We start from the raw sequence: 24170 nt of genomic DNA on the forward strand, positions 1-24170 counted from the left end.
TGTCAACTTTGTTTAAGCCCGAAAAGTGTTTCCTTAAATGCAGCATTGCAGCATTTGTCCTGTCTTCATAACATACACACACTTATATAATCGTTTGTTTGCATGTACCTTTTTGTACAGTGTCACTAGTAACTAGCAAAGCCAAGCCTCTCCAGCAAACCTTAGTTCCCACAGATATATCCTAAAACAATTAACATAGAGGAAAAAATATGAAGGTAACACTTTCAAAAGCTCCTAAGTGACTTAAGACACCCAGGTCCTATTTAGGCCTGAGGAACTTAAATCCTTTTTGAAAATGGGATTTAGGCTCCTAAGTCACTTAGGCCCAGATTTTTAAAGGTACTTAAGCATTCTATATAAGACGTTTATTTGGTTGGATAGAATTTATTTTTACAGGTTTATTCCTTTAACAGGTATTGTATTCAATGTACTCCACTTAGTTTGTTTTCTTACAGCAATATATTTACCAGGAGGTATGGAATCTATTCCAGCAAATCAGTGTAAAAGCAAGCTCAGTTGTTTACTCTGCCACTAAAGATCACAAGGATCATGGATACAGGTAACAGAGATATAACTGCCTCCTTAGAATTCATGACTATTTAAATCAAACATCTTCCTTTATGCATTGTTACGCACTTTCACTTTTTTTCAACAGACATTACAGCTTTATTTCTTTCAATCTTTGTTGTATTCCAGAGGTTTGTTAATGTTAATTGTCCATTTCTGAGAGGGTGGGTGTTTTGAATGTATGCAGATCTCATATAGTCTCCTATTCCTGTATTGTTTAAAGTAACATTTTTAATATTTAAAAACGACTGGTGTGTATGTTTCACTTCCATTAGCTGGATTTAAGAATGAACAATGTGCTTGTGATTTTATTTTTCTCTTGTTGAGCAGCTGGCAATTATTTCTTCAGAGTGATGCAATGATGCCTTAGTCCAAAGGTGCTAGAAGTTGACACTGAAAGATAATGGAGACTCCTAGATCTCTTTCAGAAACTGTTAGCATCAGGCAGTACCAACTTCTGTCACAAAAGATTTTGTAGCCTTATCAGTCCCAGGATATTAGAGAGACAAGGTGAGTAAGGTAATATCTTTTATTGGACCAGCTTCTGTTGGTGACAAAGACAAACTTTTATGCTTACACAGAGCTCTTCTTCAGATGTGAGAAATTTAATCAGAGTGTCAGAGCTAAATCCAAGATGGAACAAATTGTTTAGCATGAGTAGTTAACGCATATATTAAGCACCATTCCAAGGAAAAAGTCAGGATATACACCTTAACACACTCAAAACCACCTTCACCAAACAAGGACATTCCACCAGAGAAGTGGATCACATGGAACAGCCCCTGAGAAAACCTGCTTCAATACAGAAATACCCCCCCACACACACACACTGCACATCCCTAGTTGTCACCTACCACCCCATCCTGAAACAAATCTTTTCTGAATCCCCTCTTCTGGCCTTCAAACAATGCTCCAACCTCTCCACACTCATCATCAGAAGCAAGCCCCCCACAGACCAGTACACCAACTCAAAACGGCCCCAGACCTTTCCAAGAAAACAGATGCAAAACCTGCAGCTATATCTCCACTGCTACAATGATCAACACATCTTTCAAGATCCATGGGTCCTACACATGCATACCACAACATGTGGTATACCTCCTCCCGTGCGCTAAACGCCCCAATCGCAACTATGTGAATGAAACCAGACAATCACTATGCTCTCGAATGAACTCACACAGGAAATTGGAAAGACAAAACATCACATCACCTTTGGGGGAACACTTTTCACAAAGTGATCACTCTGTATTTGACCTATCGAACACTTTCAAAAGATGAGCCTGGGAGCTTAACATCATAACACTTTTTTTTAGACACTAAAAATCATGGACTGAACAGAGACACTGAATTTATCGTTTATTACAAGAATCTGTAATCCACTAACAAACCTCCCACAGCAGCTTCCTCCCCACTTCCCCGTCCTTTCTTCCCTATAACTGAATAGGTGTGAAGGGGCCATTTCACCTCAAATAATTCCTTTAAATATATGTTAACTGCTTGTGCTAAACAATCTGTACCATCTTGTATTTAGCTGTGACGCTCTGAGTAAGTATCCCAGACTGAAGACGAGCTCTCTGTAAGCTTGAAAGCTTGTAAAATATATTACCCCTCCCCCTTGTCTCTTTAAAAGATTGATTGATTGGTAAATTCTAGTTGGTGTCAAAAACTTCTAATGCATTAGCTGTAGTTGCAAGCTATCCTCTTAATAGACCTGATCCACAGCCCAGTGAAGTCAACAATTTTCATTGGCTTCATTAGGTTTTGGATTGGGCCCAGTACTCTTAAGGGGTACTGAATTCCTTAAGAATAATTTATCAAAGAATGCTTAATAACTAGGCACTCCGTCCAATTCCTGTTGCAACTAATAGAAAATATTCCAGTGACTTCACTGGGAGTTGGATCAGGCCCTATTTGAATAAGATATTGAAGTATAAAACTGCATAGCACAGAATTCCTGCTGTATTCATCATGTCATATGAGGAGTTAATTTTTTTTTGAAGTATTCAGGAATGTGAAATGGTCATTTGTATCAGAGTTATGTTGCATTATAATTTTAACCTTTAAAAATACTTGAATTCAATTCTAATGAGGGCAAGGGATTGACAATAACTACAAACGAGCTTACTGGAACATGCTCATTATACAGGCTTTCACACGCTGTCCTGCCCAGTGGATCCCAGTAATTAATTGCAGCTGTTAATTTGAATCTCTCTGCCACCCTACAATTTTTCCAATCCAGAAATACAATATCTTTCTGCTGTTTTAGGTTTAGGTTTCCCATACCAAAAATGGTTAGTCCTGGTGAATTGGTGATGGTGGCAGCACAGACAAAACATTCCCTAGAGATGAAATTGAGACCACCAATTACATTACATTTCATTCTTTACACACCAATGTTGGCGCACAGGGTGGAAACTAGCTTATTCCATTCCTCTCTGTCTTTGGTGCTGCTTCCATCTGCTCTCTGTTGTTGAGACCACTAAATGCATTTTAATTATGATTCAAGCAATATTTAATTGGCTTTTTGAATTGGAACGCTAATGCATTAACCCAGTGTGCCATCCATTCTCACTAAATCCTCGATGTACAAAATGTGCCCGCCACTCTCAATATTATGCAGATTTGCTGTTGAACAGTGTTAGTGAGAAACCGTTATAAAATAAATACAAACCTTTTCATCAAAGAGTTGGTTGTTTCTAATTTCTCTCTTTCTTTCTTGTCAGACACTGTTCCTTAGCTGTCATTAATGCCTTGGCTAACATAGCTGCTAACATTCAGGGAGAACACCTTGTGGATGAATTACTAATGAATTTGCTGGAACTGTTTGTACAGCTTGGACTGGAAGGAAAGAGAGCCAGTGAGAGAGCAAGTGAAAAGGGGCCAGCACTAAAGGTAAGGAATGGTATAAAATGTGTGGGGTTTAGTTCAGTACCTCTTTGCATTGATATGGCTAATGGAAACTTCTTATTCTGATCTCCTCTGAACCAAGCGTATATACTTAAAAATTGCACGTTTAACTACTGAAACAAATGAGAAATGGATGTGTGTGTGTTGGTGCCTATTAATAATACAGAGCCTACATAACCTTTCACATATCAATTAAACCTCATATAGTATCTGTAAGCTTAGGTAATTAGTAGCGGTATACCCATTTTCCAGATAGGTTAATTGAGCCCTGGTCTACACTTGGAGGGCGTCGGGGGGGATCGATCTAAGTTACGCAACTTCAGCTACGTGAATAACATAGCTGAAGTCGACGTACTTAGCTCGACTTACCGTGGTGTCTTCACCTCGATGAGTTGACTGCTGCCGCTCTCCCGTCGACTCTGCCTGCGCCTCTCGCCAAGCTGGAGTACAGGAGTCGAAGGGAGAGCGCTCGAGGGTCGATTTATCGCGTCTAGACTAGATGCGATAAATCGATCCCTGCTGGATCGATCGCTGCCTGCCGATCCGGCAGGTAGTAAAGACATACCCATAGACATGGTAGATATTAAGTGAATTGTCTAAGGCACACAGCAGACTGGTGACAGAGCTGGAAACAGAAACAGGAAGTCCTGACTTCTAGGCTCCTGCTATTACCACTTCCTAAGAAATAGTGAAGTGTTATAAACTTGCAGTTCTAATCTCAGCTACCTCATATGTTGACTTATTCTGAATAACTACTGTTGTGATTACACATGTGGATTTTCCAATATTAGAGTTGATAGAGGCCTACATAACTAAATTTACAATAGACTACATAGAACGGACCAGCATGGTGTGAATTACAGATGTAGTGAGATCAGTTCGGGTTACCCTGACTGAATAAGCATTAATTGGAATTGGTTGTTAGAGAAACTTACAGGGATGTTCTCACATGAATGATAGGTTTCAGAGTAGCACCCATGTTAGTCTGTATCCGCAAAAAGAACAGGAGTCCTTGTGGCACCTTAGAGACTAACACATTTATTTGAGCATAAGCTTTCGTGGGCTACAGCCCACTTCTTCGGATGATAGAGAAACCATAATGCTTTGCTGATTAGAAGTGCAATCTCATCTGCATTGCGAGTGTAAGAACTGCAAAGCAAAACTGAGCAGTTCTGACATGTGCAGTACAAATTCTTACCTTGTTAAATGTAATCTCCAGCTGTATGTGTTCATATCTACAAATCCTTGTGATCATTGTATTCTCTCTAATGGTATGGGAATTACACTAGTATGTTACCCTACTGTGTGTGGGGCTTGGTGTGTGTGTGTGTGTGTGTGGGGGGGGAAATAGGGGGAGAGGTAGCAAATTAGCACACCTGATTTACATTCTGAGAGTGCAAGGTGACACAGGAAAAGAAGTGTTTGACATTGTTGGGAAATCAGAAATGTTAATTGACTGGTGGTGTCAGTGATCTCTAACAGAAAAGTAGAGTGGGAGTGCTGGTTTTCTTTGGTGTTGGGAATGAATGTGAAAAAATTCAGTGAGCTGTTTTCCAGGGGGCATTATATTGCTAATAAAATTAAAATGAGAGGTTAATGCTTATGTTAGAATCCGGATCTCCAGCTTTCAAGTAAGTGCTCTGTTGTATTTTAAGATCTTGTCTATGCACAAACTACCTGTTATCCTCAAACCGGTTAAGTTAAATTGGTGCAAACCCCTGTGCGGACACTCTTTTATTTTGGTTTAAGAGCAGTTTGTTTAGGGATAGGAACAAGTTTAAGCTAAGTGATTTAAGCTAAATTACTCCTGGGGGAATTCTGCACCACTGTGCATGCGCAGAATTTGTGTCTCCCGCTGATTTCTTTGCTTTCTCGCAGAAATTTCTAGTGGTTTAGGAATGAAAGCAAAATATGATTCCAAGTGATAAAACAGATTTAGACTGCACACAGCCTTCCTTTAGTTCTGTTCTTCTCAATGTTAATATTCCCTAATTTCTTAATTTTCAATTTCTAGTGGATTCGCTTCCTTTTAATCCAGCTGGACAATTTTCCACCCTGAAAAATGTACATTTTCCTGAGAAGAGGAACCCAATAAGCCATTTTAATTACTTTTCCCTGCTGTATGCTGTTTTCTTTCACATTTTTCTGCTGTAGCAGCCCATAGTCTGTGTTTTATTGCTCCAGAACTCCCATTTACTTCAGTGAGTTCTGGTAGTGCAAGGAATACAAGATTCGGCCTATAATTTATTAAATCTGTGTTATGATATGAAAGGATTGTAGACTGTAAGTCAGTTCAGCAACTGACTCTTATTAATAGCTGCAATATTTTAATTTAGGCGTAGTTCCTAAAGACCTTAAAATAGATATTTTTAAACATATGTAAATTTAAATTTTTTTTTTTAATACTCTATCCTAACAAGACTTTCCTGATTGTTTTACAATCTCATCTAGTATTTACAGGATAGATTTCCAAAGGTGAGGTGAATACAATTTACATCACTTATGGCCTGTTCCTAAAGTGCTGTGCTCCAGTAAGTCCCACTGAAATCAAACTGACACCACTCAGGATCAGGCACTTATTGACATATTAAGAGTTTATTGTCATGACAGCTAGGTACTATTTACAGTGTTAACTTATACCTCTAAGTGTGAAAACAAGGAACAATAAATGAGAACAGTGTTTCTCTTCAAATGAATGGAAGGATATACAAATATATTACAAGTTGTAAATTTGGTTTGGCTCTGAACTGAATTTCAACACCTTCATTTTGGGGACGGGAGGGGAAGGAGGGAGAAATCCTGCTTTTGATTATAGACAATCACATTCACTGCTCAAGAATGAAGAGTGAAGTTAATTGAACATTTTGCTTATCGGGGATGAACTAACACTTAACCATTTGTGATTTTATATGGCTATTCCAGACACTCAAACCTCCCAGATGTTTTGTAATAAAAAAAAAGGAAAAATTACTGTGAAAAGTTGAATTTCTTTCCATACCGTGTGTGTGCATGTCTATATTCCATTTAAATTAGTGCAATGTTTGTGACTAAAATTATACCTAAAGCTGTGCTAGCAGTACAGTAAGAGTTGTTTTTCTCTTTTTAATATCCCCAACACAACACACACCCACCTCCCACACACACTCTTCAAATTTTAATAGTGCAAAGTTCCTTTCTTATCCATTTATGGGATTGGTGAACTCTCTTGGCAAATCTCTTTGAAATGAATAGAAGCTCTGTTTGCTTTGAAGATAAACTGCATCTGTAACCAGTAAATGCCTTTTATGTCACTGACCAACTCAGTAAAGCTGCTGGGTTACTTGTTTCATAAGGATAAGAGTCTCTAATCTGGGGTCCCACTCAGCTCTTATGAGGGAAACAAGATCAATTCACAGTTTGTTTGTTTCAGCAAACCCAGTGAATGCCATCATGGAAAATCCTGCCTATGTCCAGGATTTTTAGATTCTGGTCTCACAGATAAGTGACTGTGATGCTTATAAATATAACTCTGTTCTAAAATAACACCTTTATACTGGATTTCATCATCCCCATCTCAGTGATAACCCAGCAATTTCTGTCTCTCTCCCATGTTCCACCTCCCAGGAACTAATATCTGAGCTGAATTCACACCCCTGGCAAATCCACTTTAAGCTTCATCTGTGCTAGAGAACAACATTCCTTTATTTTAAAAATATTAAATGGTTTGGGTTCTAGTACAATCTTGACCCCAGTGTTCAGGGAATAATCTGCTCAAAATGATTTTGAAAATCATTCTTAAGACTGTAACTTCTTACCCTTGAATGTTTTAAAAAGTAATTTATACTAAATTAGGCCCTGTCCATGCTGGGTCCAAACTGTGTTGCTTAACCATTTCTATATTTAGCAATGGTTTTAAAAGCAGAATTCTCACTTTTTTTATAGCATTGTCAGGGCTTTAATGTTTTGTTGTTTGTCAAGTCTCCTGTGCTTCTTAACAGGCCTGTTATTATTCCAGATCTGTTTACCTGTCTGTTAAACCACTTTGCATTGATTCTTTTTGCTTAATTTCAAAATTAGCTAGTTGTCAGCAGATTTTGCAGCCAGGCAAAATTGGTGTTGTTGTTAGAAAATGAAATTAACTTGTTATGATTAAGTTGGATGGGCAGTGTTTTCTGTTGGAGTGAGTCCCCTAAATTCCTTATCCTTTACAGATTCATAATCTTGGCTTTAGTTCAAAAGTAAAATCTGATTTCTGCAAATATTTGACAGCTAGCTTCAGGCGTGTAGAGTAATAGGAGACTTTTCAGTTTCTGGATGTTTCGGAATAGAGATGATAATTAATGTATGTTTTTCTCCCGACTTGAAAGCGTGATGTTTGATTTGTAATTATAACAGTGCTGTGTCTATGGAAGAAGGCCCCTCAGCTCATCCATTTGATTAAAAAATAGTGTGTTCCTTAACAACAGTAACACCCTGAGGGGGAAAAGTGGTGCATATTGTTAAGTTCTAGAGCCTGATCCTGCTGCTGGCTCCACGTGGGCAGACGTTGTCCCTGTTTGGAACCGCATAAGCGATTCATGTAGACTTGAGCCCTGTGGCTATGCACAGCCCACTGGTTTCAGTGGTGCTCGGGTTGGGTGACACAGTGGTTTTGTAGGCTCAGGGCTGTGGTCTGCGATGTACAGATGCATCAATATGGATACAAGTAGCTAAAGAACGTAAGCCATTGGAAGTGAGCTTTGTAGTAAATATTACTTCAAATTGCTTTGTGTTTCTTTAACATTTTCACATCTTTTAAAACCTCTCTTCTTTTTCAGGCCTCCAGTAGCGCAGGGAACCTGGGAGTGCTTATTCCTGTTATTGCTGTGGTGAGTGTTCATAGTGTTCGTTTGCAAGCTGAATGATCATTTCCCCAAAAGCTCAAGTATCTGTGGGGGGGCGGGGAGGGGACGGGTGGCAGATGGGACTGATAAGTAGCCATGAAAGACAAATACATGTTATAACTTCTTACTTGCTAGAAGTTAAAAACAAATGGGCATTTGTTTGATCATGACATCTCTCTTAAAGCCGCTAATCTTTTCTTATTCAGAGAGAGGCTCTATTGTTAGTCATGAGTGCAAGAGATTTGTGATCCAAATAATACCACAGGGGATATTATACTGACTAATACTTGGCAGCCAATGTAGTAAGAGGTATGTAACTGGAAAAAAACAGTGCCTGGGGAGAGGACTGAAAAACAAAAGTTATTAGAAAAATTAGTTAAAAATAAATTCCAGAAGGCAGCATAACAGAGAGTCTGTAAAGCAGATTAATTATAATAAAGGAGAGAGGAAAGACTCCATATCTTCTGTGGATATTAATTAGCTTTTGTGATATACACATTTTATGAAATGTTCAAGTGTGCTGAGGTTTGAAGACAATTATAAACAAAAGACTAAACTAGTGCAAAATAGGGGTGCGTATATACAGTTTGCCCTCTCAGACGGAGAGGATTTTCCGAGCCAGAACAACTTCGAAACCAAGTCCAACAAGTAGTCCAGCCAAAGACAGAATTGATTCATGGCTTTTCTAGGTGAACAGCAGCAAATTTGATTTAGTTGGGGATTAGGTCCTGCTTTGAGCAGGGGGTTGGACTAGATGACCTCCTGAGGTCCCTTCCAACCCTGGTATTCTATGGTTCTGTGACATTTAATAGTCTAGGCTGAGATTAAACAGCAGTGGGAGGAGTTGGGTGTCTAACTCAAAATCTGAGCCTTAATACGCTAATGGACAGATTCAAGGGAGTACCAGAAATGGCTGTGATTGCCTTCCCCTCTCCTGTTGTTGAATTCTCTGTGGCAAGTGTATTTTATACAGTTAGTGAGAAAAAAGGGGAATCGTGTCAAATACACACCTCCACCTCGATATAACGCTGTCCTCGGCAGGGCCGGTGCAAGGATATTTTGCGCCCTAGGCGAAACTTCCACCTTGCGCCTCCCAACCCCACCCCTCCCCCCAGAGCATTGCTTATTATAAACTTTCAAAAATGAATACTGCATAATATGGCATTGTTCATTAGAATTAATATATATTTGTCTTGAAAATTTATTAATTTCATTATTTAGACTACATATTTAATGAAAATAAATGAATAACCTGACAGGGTGTGGGGCTGGCTGGCTTGGGGCAGGGGGTGCGGCAGGGGTTGGCTGGCTTCGAGCAGGGCAGGGGATGCGGAGCTGGTTGGAGATGGGGTGCGGGGTTGGCTGGAGACGGGGTGGGGGTGGGGGTGGGGCTGGCTGGCTTCGGGCACAGGGGTGCGGCAGCATTGGCTGGAGATGGGGTGTGGGGCTGGCTGGCTTCAGGCACGGGGGTGCGGCAGGGGTTGGCTGGAGACGGGGGTGTGGGGCTGGCTGGCTTCGGGCAGGGCAGGGGATGCGGGGTTGGCTGGAGATGGGGGTGTGGGGCTGGCTGGCTTCGGATACAGGAGTGCTGCAGGGGCTGGCTGGAGGCAGGGCAGGGGGTGTGGGCTGTCTGAGGGCAGGGTGGCGGGTATCAGGGCCGTCCCTAGATATTCTGGGGCCCTACGCAGGGGGAGGCGAGAGCGGGGGGGGGCCCGGCTTCTGTGGGGTTGGGGCTGGCTTTGGGGGAAGGGGGGAACCGCCCCCCAGCACTCACCAGCGGCACGGCTGGGGCCGGGTCTCTGCACTTCACGCCGCCGGTGAGTGCAGCCCCGGCCCTGCTGCAGTGCTCAGGGAGTGGGGGCAGGGCAGGGCTGAGCAGGGGCGGGGCCCTGGGGACGAGCCAGAGCAGCAGGGGGCAGCGCAGCACCCCTGGCCGGCCGGAGCTGATCAAAGCCGCAGCGCCCTCTCGCACAGCGGCGGGAAGAGGGTTACACATTTAGCCGGCGTCAGGTGAGCATCCCCGACATTTTGGACACTGCTTTTTGGCGCCCTCAAATCTTGGCGCCCTAGGCGGCTGCCTAGTTTGCCTAGTGGATGCACCGGCCCTGGTCTTCGGGAGCCAAAAAATCTTACCGCATTATAGGTGAAACCGCGTTATATTGAATTTGCTTTGATCCACTGGAGTGCGCAGCCCCGCCCCCCCAGAGGACTGCTTTACCGCATTATATCTGAATTCGTGTTATATCGGGTCGCGTTATATCGAGGTAGAGGTATATTTGGAGAACGGTGCTGCTACGACTAGTTGTTGCAGCTCTAACACATGATGACACATTTGCTATTGTCCTGGCATTAGGGTTGCCAACTTTCTAATCGCACAAAACCGAACACCCCTGCCCCGCCCCTTCTCCAAGATCCCATCCCCCCTCCCTCCCTCGCTCACTCTCTCCCACCCTCACTCATTTTCACTGGGCTGGGGTAGGGGGTTGGAGTGCAGGGCGGTGAAGTCTCTGGGCTGGGGGTGCAGGCTCCGAGTGGAGCCAGAAATGAGGGGTTCAGGGGAGAGGGCTCCTGGCTGCGGCAGGGGGTTGGGGTGCGGGCTCCGGCTGGGGGTGTGGGCTCTGGGGTGGGGCCAGGGATGAGGGGGTTGGGGTGCAGGAGGGGACTCCGGGCTGGGGCAGGGGGTTCGGGTGAGGGAGGGGGTTCAGGATGTGGGATCCCGGTGGCGTTTACCACGGCTCACAGGAAGCGGCCATGAGGTCCTTTTGGCCCTAGGCATGTGGGCAGTCAGAGAGACTTGACGCACTGCCATCGCGCCTGCAGGCGCTGCCCCCACAGCTCCTATTGGTTGCGGTTCCTGGCCAATGGGAGCTGTGGAGCCGACACTCGTGGTGGAGTCCGTGTGTGGAGCCTCCCTGGCCGCCATGGCCACCAATGTGCCGAGGGACTGCAGGGACCTGGCAGACACTTCCGGGAGCTGCATGGAGCCAGGGCAGGCAGGGAGCCTGCCTTAGTCCCAGGCCCCCACTGCGCCGCCGACCGGAGCTGCCACGGTCCCTTTTCGACCGGGCGTTCTGGTTGAAGACTGGATGCCTGGCAACCCTACCTGGCTTTACAAACTTCTTGGCTCAGATTTCCAAAAATAAGAGCCTAAAATTAGGCTCCTAAATCTGTCTTTCAGCACCTGCCTGACTTTCAAAAGTGCTGAGCACCCAACATCAGCTCCCACTGAATTCATCCATAATTATAAAGGCTCGATCTAGAGGTTACTGGAACATTTACATAAATATCTTGGGCCCCTACTAATTTGGAAGCTATTGCTACAAAAGATAGCTTGCTCAAAAACAGAGCAACTTTTAAATGACTAATTGTAGTCCTATTTGAGGCCTGTAATCCAGTGGTGACTGCTGTGTTGCTTTGCCCTTTCAGGTCCTGCTCCATCTCTTATTGAAATCAATGGGAATTTTGGCATTGACTTCAAAGGGAGTAAGATCAGGCCTTTAAAAATGTACAAAAATGGTCTCTTTCATTTGTGACATACTGCAAGGGACTATTTTCTGTTTCACATGTTGGTTGATCAAATGCATTTGATTTGAATACTTGATGTATACTGCATATTTCTTAACCAATGTGACCTTTATATGGAGTAAAATAAATTAGTGTCAGAAGCTGTAGCAAGAGTTAATGGTTACATTATGGGTGCAGAAGCAAATATTTGATTTTCTTGCACAATGCATAAAGATCATGAGTTCTGAGCTGCAGCTACATTTGCTTTTCTGTTTGTCCTCTTTCCCTGGTTACAGGAATTGGTCTTGGCCTCAAAAATAACTTTTAGAACTTTGTTTCCAACTAACGTAGTCTTTGACAACCTCATTCTTGATTGCCAAAGGTTTCTTTTAACTTCTTGATTTGATTATATTCTTTAATATGTGTTCCACATTTGTGAAGAATAAGATAACCTTCCCATACTTGCATTTATTCTTTGATGTTTTCTGTGGCAAAGCTTTTTAACACTCAAAAAGTATGTGTGCGCAAAAAACCTCTTGAACAAGGACTGTATATGAAGTAGGAATATTGAAAAGGGAAAAACTATTTATTGAGTTGAATAATTATTTGAGATCAGCTCTTCACCATGCTATTTCCTATACAATAGGTATTTTTCATTTACTTTAATGTTTAAACAGCTTCATTTATGGTTGGGCACAAAATTCAAAATGACACATATTGAATAAAAGCAAAACAGGATCAACAACAAATTGCATTTTAAAGACTTCATTAAAGACTTGTAAATCCATAAAAGTACTATTGTTTGTTTTCTCTTATGCTACCAAAGAAAATATGCAAAGGAAAGTTTAATATTGAAAACATTTAGATTTTGTATAATATTAGATATCCTGAATAATACAGTAAACTTGTGAGACTACAATATGAATTCTTTAAAAGGCCCAGAGAAAAGGGAAGTTTTGAAATGTGAATACATGTGTTGTCCGTGTACTTATCTTGACAGTTCATAGAAAAAGTGTAAATTTGTTCCTCCTGTCAAGTGGTAGCATTTTAGAATGGAAGTACGTTGCATCTATGATGAGAATAATTACACAGTGTTTATGTTCCTACTATAAAGTCTGAAAAAGTTACCAGTAGTTTATTATTTTTTATCAGTTTTTTCCCACTAAATTTCATTAGCTTGAGCCTGAGGTGAGCTTTAGAGCCCCTATTTTCTGCCTAGATGCTTTGTTTATATAAATGTTTTCTGTAAAGAAATGGAGAAAATAAAATGTAGGACTTCAGGTATTGAGGGTATGGCGGGGAGGGAATTTTTCCCTGTCTACTTCATTTATATAAAATGCCTTTTTGTATATAAGCTGTGTTATGGACCTTATGCTCCCCACAGATGTGTGTCTATACACAATAGGCTAAATTTGGTGACAGTTTACAGTGGTATAAATTTCCCATTTGGCCTGACTCTGATTTCACACTACTGGAAATCGGGAGTAACTGTATTGAAATCATTGGCGTCATGCCAATGTAGAACTGGTATGAAATCAAAACCAGACCTAATGGTACCTTACTTTTCCTACTGTAAGTGTTTTTTCCTACAATCCCTCTTCTGCCTCATTGGTTTGTAAGTTTCATGTTTTATAAACCTGTTGAATGTGAAATCAGTACAAGTTTCTCTACTTCACTATTTATACCTCCATTTAGATTGCTGCTGGGTTTGGCTGGGACTTCCCTGGGAATTGTGCCAGTTTCCCCTAGGCTGAATTTGGCCTATGGGATATCAGAGGGCAGAATCAGGCTCTGAGGGCAAGATTTTCAAAAACGGGCACCTAACATTGGGTCCCTAATTCTGTATTTAGGTACCTGAAAAGATAACCCCAGAACTGCAAGGGGTTCAGCACTTCCTTAGGCCTGCCTGTTTGTAAGTGTCTAAATACAGATTTAAGAAATTAACTTTAGATATCCACTTTTAAAAATCCTGGTCTAAGGTTTTATTTGCTGGTTAAGTTCAATACATTGAATATAACACTGTGTAAGTTATTTAATGAGATTTTAATACAGATATATCAGTGCCTGGCATTAATCTTTATAAATTGCAGTCAAATCATCTACTGCTGTGAGTCCATTCGTATATATATTGATATATATATATACATGAATGGTCTCGTATATATTGCATTTTCCACTGATAAATGGTGAGTCATGTGTAATGACAGTAACCTCTGACTAATGTGATAAGTAAAAACTTCCTTTCAAAAACAGCTATACTAAAATGTAATCATACAACCTGGATAGGAGAGCACTCCTCTGTTTTTTAAAACTTGCTGGGGTTGGCGACTCTGCCCATGAACAGCAGGCAGCTGGTGCGATGCTCGTAGATGAGAAACAGAAAGGGGCGGTCAACGACGAAGCGAATCTGAGTGGAAAGGGGCATGAACCCTACTGTGGTCACAGCTGCAGCCTCTGTGCCTTCCTCGTTCACAGTAATCGTGCCTTGGTGATTGAACTGTAAAAAATGGGACAGAAAATGCAGAATCCTTTTGGTTAGACTTTGAAGTCTTAGTATTTTGTCTTTCGGTGAATTGCACTAGAATTAATTTGCTGAAAGAATGGTGAACTTTAATTACAACATCACATCTTTTCTATCCTGCACATGGCTTTCTTGTGTTTTCACTGGTAGTTCCTATATGGCATCAGTCCTCTGGCTTTGGCAAATACCCTTTCTTGACTGGTCATGACCTAACCCCTCCCAGAGATTTAAAGGCATATAACCTTCATGATGTATATAGTCTACCACCACTGGTTCTCAACCAAGGGCACGTTTACCCCTGGGGGTACACACAGGTCTTCCAGGGGCTACATCAACTCCTCTAGATAGTTGTCTAGTTTTACTACAGGCTACATAAAAAGCACTATTGAAGTTAGTACAAACTAAAATTTCACACAGACTGACTTGTTTATACTGCTCTATATACTATACACTGAAATGTAAGTATAATATTTATATTCCAATTGATTTATTTTATAATTATATGGTAAAAATGAGAAAGTAAGCATTTTTTCAGTAATAGTGTGCTGTGATACGTGTATTTTTATTTCTGATTTGTAAGCAAGTAGTTTTTAAGTGAGCTGAAACTTGGGGATACGCAAGACAAATCAGACTCCTGAAAGGGGTACAATAGTCTGGAAAGATTGAGAGCCACTGTTCTTCCACTATGTATGGAAAAACAGACCCCTTATGTTCCAGGAGAGGCAGGGATATTGTGTTACTTGCTTAGCTAAGCTGTGAGTTATTGTGCTTTGTTGCCACACTTCAGATGACAGGAATTAATAAGTAGGAAGAATGAGTGTAGAAGGGGAAAAATTACCACATCAATTATGACTTTCTCAGCTGATATTCCAGAATAGTCGCCATTGTTGTCAAACAGTGTTTCTATTCCCATGGATTTCAGATAATCAGTCAGGTCGTAGCTCTTCTCCAGCTTAATTTAGGCAGAACTACCTCTCTTGTTCTAGTAAGAAGCAGAAACATTAAAGGTCTTAGAGAAATATACATCACATCCCTTAACTATGCATGTCAATTCCATTCTTATCAAGCAGGCATGACACTGACATATACAGGAGTCCTGCTCTCTGTTCTCCCAGGCTTAACTTTCTAAAAGGTAGGGCCTGGTCTGTCTAAGCAGTTTTTCTAAATCTAAGGTAAAAAAACTATTAATGTAGTACATGCTTATAATACTTAAAAGGCTTAACATCAGTTGTATTTCTACAGTACATAGTCCTGTTCAGATGACATAGGTATTATCAGCATATGCAACTATCTGTTATGGAACTCCCTGGCACAATAGGTTAGAGATTTACCAAGTACATACAACAGAGGTATTTGTTTTTTAAAAGAGAATTAATTGTTTATTCATAGATTATAAGGCCAGAAGGAACCATTATGATCATCTAGTCTGACCTTCCACATAACACAAACGTAGAGTTTTGCCAAGTTATTCCTGCATCAAGCCCATAACTTCTGGATGACCTAGACTAGCGGTTCTCAAACTGTGGGTTGGGACCCCAAAGTTGGGGGACTGGCTTAGACTTGCTGGGGCCCCGGGCCAAAGCCCGAGCCCCTGCACCTGAGGCCAAAGCCAGGGGGCAGTGGGGCTTGGGCTTTGCCCCCCCTCCCTGGAGCAGCGAGGCTCTGGCAGGCTCAGGCTTCAGTCGCTCCTCTTGGGGTCATGTCGTCATTTTTGTTGTCAGAAGAGGGTCATGGTGAAGTTTGAGAACCCCTGAGCTAGACAATATCTTTTAGAAAGACATCCAGTCTTGTTTTAAAGACTTCAAGTGATGTAGAATCCACCACATCTCTAGGTAGGTTGTTCCAATGATTAATTACCCTCACTGTGGAAAAAATGTGCCCCTCTTTTCTACTCTGAACTTGTCCAGTTTCAGCTCTCCACCATTGGATCTCATTTATGCCTTTGTCCACTAGATTGAAGAGCCCTCTGCTCCTATTGGTAGCTATAAACTGCAATCAGATCACTTCTTAACCTTCTCTTTAAGCTAAATAGATTGAGTTTCTTGTAGGGCAGGTCATTCTTGTGTCCCTTCCGAACCCTTTCCATTTTGTCAACATCTTTATGAAGTGTCAACACCAAAAATGGACACAATGTTCTGGTAATGGTCGCACTAATGCTTTATATGGTGGTAACACACTGTACAAGCTCTACTCTACTCTACATTCCCCTGCTTATACATCTAAGTATCACACTTGCTTTCCTACCCACCACAAAGCACTACGAGTTTATGTTCAGTGGGTTATCTGTTATGACTCCCAAGCCCTTTTCTAGGTCACTGATTTCTAAAATAGTCCCCCCTTCCTATAACTATGACCTACATTGTTGGTTGCTAGATGTATAACCTTGCATTTAACTATATTAAAATGCATATTGTTCAAGTGAACCCAGCATAGCATGTGATCTAGATAATTCTGTAGAATACACTTGTCGGTATTATTTATCACACACCAATTCTTATGTAATTTGTAAACTCTACCACCTACTATTTTGTTTTCTTCCGGATCATTGATAAAGAGATTGAATAGCATTGGGTCAAGAACAGATCCTTGTGGGATCCCACTGGGAATTCTCCCACTGGATGATTTTCCCCCTTACAATTACTCTGAGATCTATCATTTAACCAGGTTTTAATCTATTTAATATAGACTGCATTGATTTTGTATAGTGCTAAGTTTTTTAAATCAGAATGTAGTGCAGTACTAAGTTAAATATCTTCCAGAAGTTTATTATGTCAACGTTCTTACTTTTGTCAATTTAAACTTATATCATCAAGAAACTATATCAAGCTTGTTTGGCAAGATTTATTTTACCTGTTTGTCATGCTCTTTTGCCATTTCTCCACCACCTGAGGGGTCAGTTGCTTCTCCAGTGCTTTCATGCCAGATAGTTTGTTTGGAAGCACAATTAGCATGCTGATGTTCCCCACATATGGCAGCTGGAGTACACCACAGTCTAGCTCATGGTCTGCAGCAGCCAGGAAGTTTCCTTTGGTCTGCATCATAGGAACCTTTATTGTTTCTTTCTCATTCAGTCGGAAGGTCCGTTTGTTTGTCATTTCCACTGGAAACTTGTTTTCCCAAGTTCCTGTTAATATAGCAGAAAACCTCATCCTTATTTCTATATATAATTATAGTTTGTAAATGAAAGATGTTAAAATATAATTTTAGTGATGAAGACTTATTTGCAAATATCATTGCAAAATGTAGCCTGGCTGATCATTTTAAGTTGTGTCTGGAATAAGAGGGAATTCATTGTGGCATCTTAGAAGTAAAGGGCTAGTTTTCAAAACATGAACATGTAAAAATGTAAGCACATGATTTGCAAATGTGTGTAGATGACCAATTAGATGTTTGTCTGACTTTGCTGTACACATTTAAAGGAGTTCTAATGCACAGGCTGGTCTCAAAAATCACTCTAAAATATAAAGTGGAAATCATTTAAAAGATACCTGAGAGAAAACATAATTCTTTGAGTTGTTGTGCAGATTACAAGCTTTAAAAGATCTGATGTTGATGTTTGCAGATCAGTGTAATTCTGCTCAAAATTAGAATTCATCTTGTATTATACTGTCTCATCAATATTAACTAAATACAGCTAAATTTTAATTTCCATGTGGAACAAAACATTTACATTTTGTATATCAAAGCTTTGACTTCATTAAACTGAACACATTTAAACAAATATGCTTCTTCCTGGACCATCACGGGGTAGACTACCCAGTTTTTTTTTTATAGAACTGGACCCTGAAAAGTCATCAAGTCCAGCCCCCTGCCTTCACTAGCAGGACCAAGTACTGATTTTTGCCCCAGATCCCTGAGTGGCCCCCTCAAGGATTGAACTCACAACCCCCTGGGTTTAGCAGGCCAATGCTTATACCACTGAGCTATCCCTCTGTGAGGTGCTGCTCACTCTTGACTCCAGTGAAGCTGAGGAAGTTCAGCACTGACAGGATCAGATCCAAAGGACCTGATCCAATTCCCGTTAAAGTCAGAGGAAGTCTTCCTATTGAGGTCCAGGGGATTTGGATCAGGGCTGCGTGAAGACACTCTGAGGGTCCCAAGTATGCATTAGTAGTCCAGTGAAGATATTACATTAAAAGAATGTAGTTGATGATCTGCTTCTTTAATGTAATGTATTCATAATGATGGCTCTGGAAGGAATTAGCCTTGTTTCTTTGTAGATGGACAGGCACAGTTAGAATTTTATATATTACATTTATTTTATTTTGGCTGTTGGTATCGCCTTTTAAAATCAGGGGTATTAGATGTAAGTGAGCAAATAAGTGTAGAGCACAACAGTAAGTGCATGGAGGAGCTAATACTGTATAACCTTTTTAATAACCCTGTAATTGTGGGCAGTGTTAGGGATTTGGTATCTTAATTTCACTCCTGCAATTCCACCCACTAAACACATTTTCTATAACATGCGTCCCGTTTGATTAAGCAAGTCTGACTGTCACCTTTGATCTTCACCTAGAAAGGCTTGGATAAGTCTGCCATTGTGATTGCTTTTGGATGGCTAGTAATGTGGAGAGGATCAGATGCCTCACCTTTCATCCCAAAGTGTGTAGTCACGTGCCAGAGAGAACCTGGGACTGCATGCTTAATTTTTATCGGCAGAGTAATAATGCATTGTGCAACACGCGTCATTAGTTAAGTTTTGTGTTCTAATGTTTATACTAAAACCTTTTTCTGTAGCTCCATCTATGGGTTTGTACTATAGTTATAGAATGTCTAACATTTTGGAATATTTTAAGACAACAAAAATTGTATGCATTACAGTTCAAATAATAATAATAATAATAAAAAAGCCCTTAAGGTGGATGGGTCTCAAAGGGGAAGAAACAGGAAGTATTGAGCCAGTAGTAGTTAGATTTAAAATAAAAAATTACCTTTTGGGAGGATGAAGTTTTGGTTTTTTTTTCAGATTGTTTTTTAAAGGACGGGGGGATGTCAAAGGGAAGCAGTGTGCTAACCCTAGGACTCATTCTAGCAAAGGCATGATAACTTGCTGACCTAATACGGGATGGTGGGTTTGCTAAAGGGCCAGGGTGTGAATGCACAAACTTCAGGATAGGGCTTAAGAAAGAAGTCTCAAAAATAGCCCCAGACTTCTGTTATACCTTTTAAAGGGGTTTAAAAACCAGCTATGTAGCAACTTAGTCAGTTTCCCACTATATAGGCACCCAATGTAAAGAGGGTAGGGTGGGTATGATGAGTCCTGTCTGTCTCCACTAACTCCTTGCCCCATTCCTGTCTTTCCCCACTGGCCATTTGCCCCAGTCTCTTCCTCCCTCCCCCCCACCCCATCTAATCTTAGTCTTTCCCACCCATTCCCAGACCCTCTCCCCAGGTTCTTCATACCATTCTCTTCCCTCTCTGCCCCTCCCCTGCACCAGTCCCAGTATTTTTAACATGGCCAAAAAAGCATATTTGCCAAACTTTAACTGTTTGGGCTGAAAGTTATAAGAAACTGAAAACAATGTCTTATAATGTGATGTTTTGGGCAGTTTAACTCCAGGCAGCACTATCAGCTCTACCCATAATTAAAAACCTTAAAAGAGACCACCTTACAAAACCACCACCCACTTGTTCGCCCAAAGTATCCCAATCAAGTGAATGCTGTTCTGCTCTACCTTTTATTAGAAGACCACTTTTGTTAAGCTAATAACTTTTGTCAGGCCCTTGAGTAGACTCTGAGTACAGATCACACTGTGTATACATTAAGCTCAGAGTCTTTGTCCCTGGCTGATTCTCTCTGGATTTTGAATACTTTAAACCTCTTTATAAATGCGTTGGACTGAATTCAACCCCGCTGTATCTCCCCTGAAGTCAGTGGAGACTTACGTACTGCTTACGGTAGGACTGAATTTGACCATTTACTTATAACACACACTGCAGTGATTCTTCCTGCAAGAATAATTTTGCATGGAGTCCCTCAGCTGTGACTGTTTTTCCTGAGGTTATGGTTTGTATCCATCAATTGCCTCCTTGTATTATATTTGGATTGTAAGCTCCTTGGGGCAGGGACCGTCTTTTTGTTCTGTGTTTGTAGCGTGCCTAATGCAGTGGGGTCATGATCCATTGTAGTAGTAGTAGTAGTAATAATAATAATAGATACAAATTCTTAGTACCCAGTGGGACTATGAAATAAAAACAATTATTGTGGCCTAAGTTGTAGTCTAGGGCAGTGCTTCTCGAAGCTGGTCCGCCGCTTGTTCAGGGAAAGCCCCTGGCGGTCTGGGCTGGTTTGTTTACCTGCCATGTCCGCAGGTTCGGCCGATCGTGGCTCCCACTGGCCGCGGTTCACCGCTCCAGGCCAATGGGGGCTGCGGGAAGCGGCGGCCAGCACGTCCCTCAGTCTGCGCCGCTTCCTGCAGCCCCCATTGGCCTGGGAGCCGCAATTGGCTGAACCTGCGGACGTGGCAGGTAAACAAACTGGCCCGGACCACCAGGGGCTTTCCCTGAACAAGCGGCGGATCGGCTTTGAGAAGCACTGGTCTAGGGTTTTGATTCATTCTTGGTTCCTCAGATTGACGTGTGCTGTGAAACATAAATTAACCCATTACTGAAAATTGAAATTTCGATTTTTTTTACCTTTAAAGTAAATACAGTTGAGAATCATCATCAATGTTGTGGGGTTGATGTTCACCAGAGCTTCTTTTATTAATCCTTTGGTCAGTTTCAGGATGCGCTCGTTGGTTTTAGTGATGAAGGCAGGGTCTGAGAAGTCAGATGATTGAGCCTCAGCAAAGTAATAATTTTTCATGTTGTTTCTGAAATCATCCATAATAGAAAATTGCTTCCGAATATAAAGATCATTGACCGATCGCAGTGTGTAACCGAAATTGCGTCTGAAGAGCCGGTGAGTTAGTTTACGGAAGAGGTTGTGAATTGTCATAATCTCATACTTGGAGCTGGCGTTAATGAAATCTCTGAAGCCTAGAACAGAGAGTACCTCCTGGTGTGTTTGTCCCTTCAGCCCTAATGAAATCATAGCCATTGCAGTGGAAATACCAACAGGAGCCATCAGAATGTTTTCTGAAGAATTGGCTCTGTCCTTCAGACTCCGATAAAGGTTGAAGCCAAAGTTTGCATTGAGGATGTTGAGACGCTGGATTCTGGTTTTACCATGGAATAACTCAAGAATATTTCCTTGCTGAATTTCAGCAACTATATAGGGATATGGAGAAGCATCAATTATGTCACCATAATAATCCTCATCAAATATCTTTTCCAAATCTAGATAGTCTTCCTCTTCGTCTTCCTCAGCAATCAAGTCATTGGTTATAGTATTTGCCTTATGGAACCCTGGTGGAAAATTAGGCATATTGTGGGTTTCATTTTCATGGGGCGAACGGGGATTTATAGCTTGATCAACACTTTCAAAGTGCTTATTAAAGTCTTTGATCCCACAAAATGCAGATGTTATGATGAAAGAGAGAACGAACAAATGAAATAGGAGCTTCATTGTGACAGGTCAGAAGCTGGAAGACACAATATATCATAGTGAGAAACCGTATAGTACCTGAGTTTTAAGAGGTTGCCCTTTTCTTCAGTAGGTTGTTTAATTTAATGTTGAGTCCTACATTGGATAGTTGGCTGGCTCCTACAATGATTTTTTTGGTGTGTGATAGCCTTTCCATTTTAGTGATGCCTAGTATAATTAATTCATGCTCATATAATATCTCAAGCCTGGACCTGTCCTGGTCTGAAACATTCAAGTTAGTTAAACAGTAGTTGATTTGTCATTGGCGAAAGTGTCATTGCTTTCCAGCTTGTTTTACACACAATTAGCCATCTACTAAAATGCCCAGATCTCTTGTATATTATAAAGCTTTAAGCTGTAAGAGTATGTGTACTTAAAAAAAAAAAAAAAAAAAAAAAAAAATTAAAGAGGCTGAAGTCTGATGGACAAAAGTTTCCAAATGCTTGAATTTAGTAGGAAACCATTAGTTTAGAGCACATCACAGATGCAAAGAAAACATGACAGACAAATGCTTTATATTTGTAAAACATACTTTAAACATAAACCAAATGCAATGTTTATGGGCAGTTTCTTTGAAAGGATGGAATTGAATGAGGCTGGAATAAAGGAGATCTAGGGATATAGCACAATCCCACAAGACACATGCACTTTATTTACTGAGATTAGTATAATTGGGACATGCGTGTGACTTTGCCAGGTCAGGGCCATATTGAGGTGCTTGGTTCCTTAATTGTATAGGCTTTTCTGTTCCAGTCCACTTCATCATTTCCCCCCCCCCCCCCCCGCCTTTTTTTTTTTTTTTTGGCCTAGATTTTTGAGGTAATTGGTTTTAATTTTTGGTTTTCTGGGTATTGTACCTATTATTTATTTGATTTTTGTGTAGGATTATACAATATATGATACTCCTTTTCCAAAGGTGGGATCTCTATATAATTAAAACTAGAGCAGCAATAGCTTTTGTAATTATTAGAAATGCCAATGTTTTTCTTAGAAAGAAGGGTTTAGGATCAAATTAAAATGAAAGTAGCCTCAGTTACTTCCTCAGGGAAGGTGCTTTGGTAGAATCTGTTTTTCTTAGGGAAGATTGTTTCTCCATTATATGCATGCAACTCCTGTTGATCCCACTGAGTAGCATGAATGTCTCAGAGGGTAGAATTTGGCCTTATGGCTTTAAAATCAAGAGCTGGGCTTACATACATACTGTGTGAAGAGACTAGAGACCTGGCTTGCCAAGATGCTGGGTACCCACAGCTCCCAGAAACAGTCCCTAGATATTTAAGCACATGATCATATTGATTGTCTTGGTTAGTGACCTAAAATACATGCAAAAGCTGTAATTCGCTGCTGTGATATCAACGAAGGATGGAATGCAAGGATTTGATAATATGCTGTTCTATGACGGTAAGGGGTGAAAGCACTTTGAAATAGTGACATTCAATGGTACTATCCTACATTGCAGGTTCTAAACATTTACCTTTAACTAAAATAAAGCCTATCTGGAACAAGAGAAATAATTAATTTTAACAAAACTGAGGTAATTTGTGTAGCCCACGGGAAACTGGTTTAGAAATCCTGAGTTTGACTTTCAAAGACCCTTATTTAAAACAGACAAAATGTTTAAAAAACAAAACAAGGAGTGGGGGAAAAAACCTTGGAAGAAGTTTTCTAAGAAGAGAATGTAAAGCTGTTCTTAAACAATGAAATAGAGAATTAAGAGGAAGGTGGAAAGAGAAATATTTAAACATTTTTGTAGCATCCAGGCAATATATCAGTCTCTCCTTTTCCCGTCTGTTGATGTACATAAAGAATTAAAATGAATTATCTTTGCATTGGGAACCTTAAAACCATTTGAGATGAATATTCTAGATTGAAACTGAACACTATTTAATCCTTAAGGACTTGTAACAGAACAGTACTAAAACCTGTGCTAAATAGTGAGTGAAATATTGTAGTCTTAATAGCTCACCTTTTTTATTATCATTATTTTTAAAGTGACTGACTGCTACAGTTTTGTTCCATACTGTTAGAGGTTAAGGTACTTCTCTGGCAAACCACTTCTGTGCAATAATCACTAATGAAAGACAATGCTGTCTGTGGTTCCTAGTTTTATATTCTCACCTTTTCCATAGACTAATGTATTGTTTACCCTCATTTTATTGTGGACAAAGTATTCTCCCCCGCTATTGGAATATATTTTTCTTTAAGATTTTAAATCCAGCTCAAACGATAGTAATGTTCCTTACCTCCAAGCCACTGTGTAGAGAGGAATATGTTGAATAGC

General features: G+C 40.7%; 2 protein-coding genes across 2 annotated transcripts in view; one reads left to right on the forward strand and one right to left on the reverse strand.

The window, feature by feature from the left end:
* Window positions 1-24170, forward strand: part of PI4KA (phosphatidylinositol 4-kinase alpha) — a 91028-nt gene that overhangs the window by 27240 nt on the left and 39618 nt on the right. Inside the window, exons 17-19 of the mRNA XM_065417907.1 lie at window positions 456-559; window positions 3291-3459; window positions 8271-8321. Of these exons, the coding sequence (XP_065273979.1) occupies window positions 456-559; window positions 3291-3459; window positions 8271-8321 (324 nt within the window). The remainder of the gene's footprint in view (window positions 1-455; window positions 560-3290; window positions 3460-8270; window positions 8322-24170) is intronic.
* Window positions 14146-21871, reverse strand: SERPIND1 (serpin family D member 1). The gene is given in 5 exon segments (XM_065417928.1): window positions 14146-14337; window positions 15200-15318; window positions 15321-15343; window positions 17212-17485; window positions 20998-21871. Coding segments are annotated over 5 exon segments (1482 nt in total).

Source organism: Emys orbicularis, chromosome 16 (genome assembly GCF_028017835.1).
Source record: "Emys orbicularis isolate rEmyOrb1 chromosome 16, rEmyOrb1.hap1, whole genome shotgun sequence".
In the NCBI taxonomy this organism is placed as follows: Eukaryota; Metazoa; Chordata; order Testudines; family Emydidae; genus Emys; species Emys orbicularis.